Source organism: Medicago sativa, chromosome 7, assembly GCF_051527215.1.
Source record: "Medicago sativa cultivar Bolivia chromosome 7, Bolivia_mono, whole genome shotgun sequence".
Classification (NCBI taxonomy): Eukaryota; Viridiplantae; Streptophyta; class Magnoliopsida; order Fabales; family Fabaceae; genus Medicago; species Medicago sativa.
Window position 1 is genome coordinate 11251927 of NC_140755.1, and position 7947 is coordinate 11259873.

The window sequence follows — 7947 nt, forward strand, 5'->3', positions numbered from 1 at the left end:
TAGTCATGGCAGCCTTACACATTGCCAAAAAATCTTGTGTTCCATGAACGTATTTGTACGGAAAAATGTTCTCAAAAACAATATATGTCCCACTTATGTCTCTACTACAACTCAACTTGTAGATATATTTAGAAAGGCTTTGGGAAAAATGCACTTTCAGTCCTTCCATGACAAGTTGGGCATTCAAAATCTTCATGCTCCAACTTGAGGGAGGGTATTAGATTATAGGTAACACTTTGAGGCATATCAGAATTGAATGGGAATTGATATATCTCCCTTGATAGTAGCTGTTTAATTAGCTCATGAGCTGTATTATAATTAGTCAACCTTTATATCGTTGGTATAACATTCATGAGGCACAAATCTAAGAGAAACTCCATTTGATATCCATATCATACCACCATATATTGTTACGATATACTGTATAGTGTATAGATATTTGTTTTCCCTTTCTTCAAAAAAAAAAAAACAAGAAGATATTTGTTTCGAACATATGTATTAAATTGGTGAGGTGCCCCTGGCAAGTGACAAAAGGTCCCAAGTGGCAACTGCAGGAAGTGTCACATTCTGAGTGGAGTGGTTAGACTTAAGAGTTGGCATGGAGCTATCAAACACCTTTCATACAGCTCACAAACACACATGGTACAATTCCTCTAATTTTGATTATAAAATAAGAGATATGTTATTTGAACAATTATTTATGACTTTTTTTAGGATAACTATTTTGATTATAGATATTAACACGAAAATCAAAGCAACAGAAAGAGAAATTAAAAATATAACAAGTATAAAAATAAAAAAAAATTCAGGCAAACGTTGTAAAAAAAATAGTTGTACAAATATCATTTCTTATAAAATAAACAACAATGATTGGTTGACACTCTTAAGGTGTATACCCCTTTGTACCACTCTAAAAATTTTAAGTTAACTAAATATATAGTTTGTGTGACCATATTTTTTTAGTTGCATGACCACTAGTTTTCCAAAATTTATTTGGTTAACTAAGTGGAAAAATAGTGGTCACACGCATTTTAGTTGCGTGACCATATTTTTTTTTTGGAAAAATAGTGGTCACGCAATTAAAAAAAATGTGGTCAAACAGACCATGTATTTGATTAACTAAAATTTTTCAGAATGGTATAAAAGAGTGCACACATTAAGGGGGTCAACCTATCTTTATTCTAAAATAAATACTACTAATTTTAAAGAAATGATAACTAAACACAAAAATCCAAACACAGTAGAGACACCATACGTCACTGTATCTTTATCCATCTTTTTTTTATTTTTTTTTATTTTTATCGTTCTCTCTGCTCAACACCATCTCTTGCCAGTTTCTCTCTTTAGCCACCAGCGTCGTAACCTCTCTGACTGATCACTACCATCATCACCAACGTCGTCTTTTCTTCGATCTTCCCTATTTTCAACAATCACCAACCCGTTTTGAGCCGGCTCAAAATACTTGAAGCAAACATAACTCATCAGTACCTTATTATACTCAGATTCCATCAATTCATGTTTACAAGATTTCAATACAAATATAACAATCAAGCCTTAATCTTATTCAATCATGTGGGAATAGCCACACAAATAAATCCATTCAAGATAAAAACATTGGCAAAAAATACTTCATTCAACTTCCATAACATACAAAAAAGTTCAAGCATGTCATGCCAGCTTTTCAATTTTATTCATACGCTAGAACTGTCCCTACAAGGAATACATTTGACAGTACCAAGAGCATCATGGTTTATAAATTTATAAAAATAATATTGTCCATAGATCGGTTGAAATGATCTTCATACCTGTGAACATCTTATACAAAAGCAATTCCATATTTTCAATGTACAAAAGGTGTTACATACAAAAGAAAACTAACAAATAATAAAACAAATAAAACATGCATTGACACCATTGCCAATTCTTACTACCAAAATGATCTAGATAAATTCATTCTGTAACAAGTGTATTGTATTCACTTCATTGACCATTAACTCGAAACGCAAACTGATTCTGGCACCAGACTTTTTATACAATGATTTGCTCTTCTTTCAAGCGCAAATGTACAGGTCTTTGGTCATTGTTTCCGAACTCCATATCTTTAAGCAAAGGGTGCTTCTCTGGTACCAAAGCCTGTGGTTTTGATGGCATTGAATTGCTACTAGCTGTGTTGTGGCTGCTGTTTCTAGCAGCAGGGACATCATGATTATGTTTTCCCTCATACGTAGTTATGACAGCTTTTGGGTCCGTTGATGCTCTCTCGACATGTTTACGCACGTTGCACCCTGCACTAGTGCACTTGTAATAACTCCTGTTCACGGAAATTCAGCCTCAGACTAGTTCAAAAAATTTGAAAACAAAGTACATGAAAAGTCATAAACTAAATTTGTTATCAATTTGTTGCAAGATTGAAAGGAGTTTGATGTGTTCTCAACCATACACATCGACAAAGGAATTGCTTGGATTAACAGTTAAATTAAGCACATATAACATCAGCTCTTATCATACAAGTACTTATGTATAAACTATTCTCATAAGCTATAAGCTGTTTTCATAAGCAATCCTGGAGAGCTTATGAAAATAAGCTGGATACAGTCTCGCATATTTTATATCAGTAGATGAGCTCAAATAAGTCACTTCAAACACGCCCAAAGTTACATGACAAATGATGCCTTGGACACTAACTAGTGCTAATAAGAACAATCTCAAAATACTAACTAGTGCAACCAGAAACAAAAACATATGTTTAGGACATCAATGTATGGGGTGGCACACAGAAGATTCTCACAGGTGAGAATACTAATAGCATAGAACCCAGAAAGAAAAGTGAATAAACATTTCAAACTCAAGAGAGCACCCACAACGAGAAACTGCATGAATCACACGTACCACATGTAGAAAATTAATGGTTAAAAAGAAGTTTCATGTAGAAAGCATGCAAGTGGACCTTGCCAAGTTAAAATAATGAGTTTCTTCTTGTTTTCATTTGCAATTTGTGAGTCATAAAATTTAAGTTTGTTGTTCTCAAATGGAAGAATCTTGTTTCTTATACTAAGTGACAACTGACATCCTATATTGGTCCATGAAACCTTCAAGCTGATACACATATAATACTTTAAATAGAGAATTCAAAATCACAAAGCAAGGATGGGTGAAAAATAATACTTCATTTTAGGGAGTATTTACTTATTGCGAGTAAATACTGAGAAATAATACCCGTCTCAAAATATAAATCAGTTCAGGGAAAACATTTTACTTCATCTTACATGTCACTTGAGAAAACAAAAAATACGCCAACTACATTGTACACTCTCTTGATATCTTCACCGAGTGCAATGAAAGAGCAACAGTATGGAATAAGAGGGAAATATAGTCAAATGAACTTAAGAGTACGTAACGACTTTCTAAGGTGTTATGCAAAACCTTAAAATGATATTTCAAGATCAAACTAGTATCAATCGGCACAATTTGTGTGTGTGTGTGTGTGTGAGGGAGAGAAAAGGATTCGGAAATTAAACTGACAGCTCTTTCTATTTCTATCTTAGACAAATAACCCTTGCTTATAATTTAGAAGTTCTCGTCACATACCATTGTCTAAATTTGTTTCAGTATATAGTACACAATTAAAATCAATTACAAGTGCATGTGTAATATGAAACTGGAGAGGAAGAAAACATATTACAAATTAGTACATATATTATATTTAAAAATACAAAGATTGGACTTCGTAGTTCATATCGTAAAATAAATTATGACGCAGTCACGTTGATTCACCAAATATTATAAAAGTGCATTTTTTGCTAATTAATTTGTCTTCAATGTTCTGATAAACTTCATAACTATAAGGAAATCAAACTCTATGCAACTATTCATATGATTCTATAGCAGAAATTTGTTTAAGGTTCGAACATTTTTGAATTTTAAAGAAATATGAACATAAGAAACTTTCTTAAAAAGAAATACGATAGCAAAGAAGAATAGTTAAAGCAATCACCTTGGATGAGGATTTCCCTTCACCACTTTCTGACCATACTTTCTCCATCTGTAGCCATCATCCAAAAGATCAACTTCACTTCTTGTTTGCACAATAATTTTGGGTTCTGTGACAGTCTTCTGAGATGGAGGTACTTCAGGAACCGCCGGTTCAATGCTCCTGAAAGACAGAGAGATTTAACATATATGATGAATAGTTATACATAAGCGCAGCGGAATGAATATGGATTAACAAAGAAAAAGAGTAAATAATTGTTTTAGTCCCTAAATGTGTGAGACGGTGTCTCTAGCCCCTGAATGTATCGAAATTACAAACACATTCCCCAGTGTCGCTTTAGCTAGTAATGTTACGGACCAAATTGAATAAAGATGAATTTGAGGACTAAACTAACTAATGGAATACACATTCGAGGACTGAATGACAAACAAAAGACACATTTAGGTATGTTTTAGGAATTTCGATACATTCAAAGACTATCGTGAGAGCGCCTCAGTGCCTGACACGTTTGACTATTCAAGGACTAAAATGACGATTTACTCAAAAGAAAAACTTGCCTTCTCTTAGGGTTTGGCTCACAGTCAACTCCCTCTTCCTTATTCTCTGCATTACCGACTTCCTCACTCTCACTTGATCCAGGTCGTGGTCTGATAGCCCCTTGATTGGATGTCAGGTCACTCTCAGGCTCTGGTGGCGAAGAATCAGGCACGCTCTCACTAATTTTGTTTGAATTTCCAAACCAGCCTTGTGAGTTTGAGTCAGACTTAGGCTGAACGTTTGCATTTCCATTCAAGTCACTGTTGTTTTCTTTGACCCGCCTATTCGCCTGAGGCTTCTCATGATTATGCTGGCCTTTATAGATAATTTCAGTTATGTGACCGTCAGGTGCACGCTCAACTTTTTTCTTCACGGGACAATTCAGATGTGTGCATTTGTAGTAGCTCCGTGGATACTCGCTCCCTTTAACCTGCTTCTGTCCATACTTACGCCAGTTGTAGCCGTCATCTGCAGGTTTGTCAATAGGTAAGGAAGATGGTTGGTATTTCTTATCAGAATGTGCAATCTCTGACGTTTCCATTTGAGCATTTCTAGCTTCTGATACAGGTGCTGCCACTTGCTGCTCCGGAGCTTCATTTTGAGCATAAGACGGCTGCTCTACCAATCGTTCAGTGGGGGCTTCGTATGAGACCGGCTGGTATTCAGGTTGCATGTGCATATTATGAGATTGTGCTAGGACAGCTTGAGCTGTAACCTGAGCTAAAGCCTGTTGGTGTGACATCCCAAAGGGGCTCTGTATACATTGAAATGAAGAGATAGTTAATACCTTGCGCGAGTATATCCACCTCAAGGGAAAATGATGACATTGATACATAATAATGAGAAAAATGCTCAGCAGCAAAACCAGCAAATGATGTAATATAATGCACAACCCTTCACGATTACAGACACGACACTGACACATTGACATTTATAATAATTTGCTAAATAGAAGAAATCGAAAGTAACTACATGTGTTGATATCTGAAACTAACATGTGTCGGACACCAAACACACCTTTAATCTGAAATGTCGGTTCTATATAATCATGCCTCATGAACAAGTAGAATGCTAAGGCGTAAATCAGTCATCTAGTTGCTTAGTCGATAATATATACTCCGAAAAACTTTTGATTATGAAGGGCAGTGCAAAGACTATTCCAAAAACAAATTAAAGCCACAAACTTTATCTTCGTTTTTCATTGTTACTTAATCACCCCATCAAAACTAATACAGAAGAAAACCATCCACACAAAAGTAATGCTTAATCTACGTAACATCATACACCATTATCCAATCATGTAACTATCAGAAACTGAACCAAACAAAAACCAAAAGTGAAAATTGATTCACAAAAACTTGTGTTTAAATACATGCGAACTAAGACGGAAACTCAGAAACAATATAACAAAATTTAAACCCCAATCAAAAACCCATCACACAATGACTGTCGTAAAAGCCATCACACAGATTTGACTTTTGATTGGTTAATTAATAAGCAGCCCAGTGGAAAAATTACACGGTGCCATTATAAAGAATTGACAGGAAAAAGACTTGTAAACTGAAGTGTATTGTAAAGACAGTATTCCAAAAACAAATAAAAGCCACAAACTTTATCGTCATTTTACAAAGTTACTAAACCACCCCACCAAAACTACCACAAAAGAAAATCATCCACACAAAAGTCGTTTCACTTTACTCTATGAATAATATATTAACGGCATGACTCATGAATTATGTAGAACCAAGTCAATGACACTTCACATTGAAAGCGCGGACACGACACTAACACATGTGGTTGCATTCAAATATTTCACTTTCTCAAATTATTATCAGTCTGAGTGTCAGTTTCGTGTCCGGTGTTACTGTCATGCATGCCTCATAGCTCATGAACAAGTACAATGTTAACTCGTATGTCCTGTCATTGTGTCACTATCAATAATATAAACTCAAAAACTTTTCATTATGGAGTGTCTTACAAAAACGGTATTCCAAAAAGTCATCCACATAAAACTTTTCATTTTACATTGTTACTAAACCACCGCATCAAAACTATCACAAAAGAAAATCATCCACACAAAAGGTCATTCCACACAAACTTTGTAAAAATGAGATCCAAACACTACACCTTCATCAATCCCTTCAAAAACACACCAAATCAAAAGAACCCTAAAGCATCATTAATCCACTAGAGACAACACAACACTAACAAAATTTAGATCAAAATTCAATCATTTAGACAATTCCAACTAATTTCCTACAAAAACACAGACAAATTTCCCAATCTTCAAACCACAACTTCCCATCCCAAAATCAAAATAACATTACAAGTTACAACATCAATCCAATATACACAGCTCAACAAAACATAATCATACTACTAAATCTTAAACACATCACAATAACAAAATTCACATCAAATTTCAATCATTGAAACAATTCCAACCACTTTCACACAAAAACACAGACAAATTTCACAATCTTCAAACTACAATTCCCCATATCAAATCTAACTTTTTTTATAACAATTGAAGATAAAAATCAAAACTTTATAGATAAAATGAAAACCCTTTTGAAAATTGAATACAAAGAAACAAAATTTAGTCAATTGGGTCAAAAGGGTCAATTACCTGAGGAGAAAAAAAGCCAGGAGAGTTAAGAAAACCAGAAGGACTCAAACCAGGTGGAACAGTAAAAACAGGAGAACGAGCAATAACCAAATTCATAGGTCTACTCTGTTTAAACCCACCATTAAGGGACCCACCATCATCTTCTTTACCATAACTATATTCACCAGCAAGGGAAGAAGATGAAGAAAAAGCAAGAGGTGAAGCCATAGCACCAGCAAGAAGCTGAGAGAAGGTGGCGGATTCAGTTGCAAAGAAGCTTGAAACAAGTGTCATAGGACCAGGGCTAACGGCGTTGGAAGTGAAGAATGCTTCAACGGAGGGACGGGGTGGGAGGGTGATGGTGGGACGTGGTGGTGGTGGTGAGGTGTCGGCGGAGGAAGGAGTGGTTGTTGACATGTTTTTGCGGCGGGTTTTGGTGGTTGGTGGTGTTGTAAAGAATGAAGACAAAAAGAAAATGAAAAAGAAAATCAAAAGAAAAAAAAAAGACAATAATGTAAGAAACTAAGAAAGTGGTGTCGTGTGTGTGAGTTTTGGCGCCGTTTAGCGTGCGCAAGGCTAGTAGGTCATGCACGGTGCAAGACGTGATTTTACCTTCTTTTTTTTTTTTGAAAAGTGATCTTACCTGTAATTGTCGGTTCATGTACTATGTCTTACACATAGCAGTAGGTAATAAGTATTATAATAATTCCTTAAAAAAAGTATTATAATAATTATCCTTAAAAAAATTATTATAATAATTATATAAATCATCTATTCATAGTTCAGTGAGCATAGTTCAGGTGGTAGGGAC

General features: G+C 35.0%; 1 protein-coding gene across 1 annotated transcript; it reads right to left on the reverse strand.

The window, feature by feature from the left end:
* Positions 1–1783: 1783 nt before the first annotated feature.
* Positions 1784–7668, reverse strand: LOC146904212 (putative WRKY transcription factor 3). Its single transcript, XM_085728141.1, has 4 exons — positions 7158–7668; positions 4549–5282; positions 3995–4153; positions 1784–2311 (listed from the first exon to the last, which is right to left on the reverse strand). Exons 1-4 carry the CDS (start codon positions 7551–7553, stop codon positions 2029–2031), a joined length of 1572 nt encoding a protein of 523 aa, XP_085584267.1. The 5' UTR covers positions 7554–7668; the 3' UTR covers positions 1784–2028.
* Between the last annotated feature and the right edge of the window lie 279 nt (positions 7669–7947).

Excerpts from the sequence above, each read along its gene's own strand:
- LOC146904212 (XM_085728141.1), bottom strand. The coding sequence starts at position 7,553 with ATGTCAACAACCACTCCTTCCTCCGCCGACACCTCACCACCACCACCA. Across the intron at positions 5,283-7,157 it reads CTGGCTTTTTTTCTCCTCAG|AGCCCCTTTGGGATGTCACA; the intron begins GTAATTGACCCT and ends CAATGTATACAG. Across the intron at positions 4,154-4,548 it reads GAGCCAAACCCTAAGAGAAG|GAGCATTGAACCGGCGGTTC; the intron begins GCAAGTTTTTCT and ends TCTGTCTTTCAG.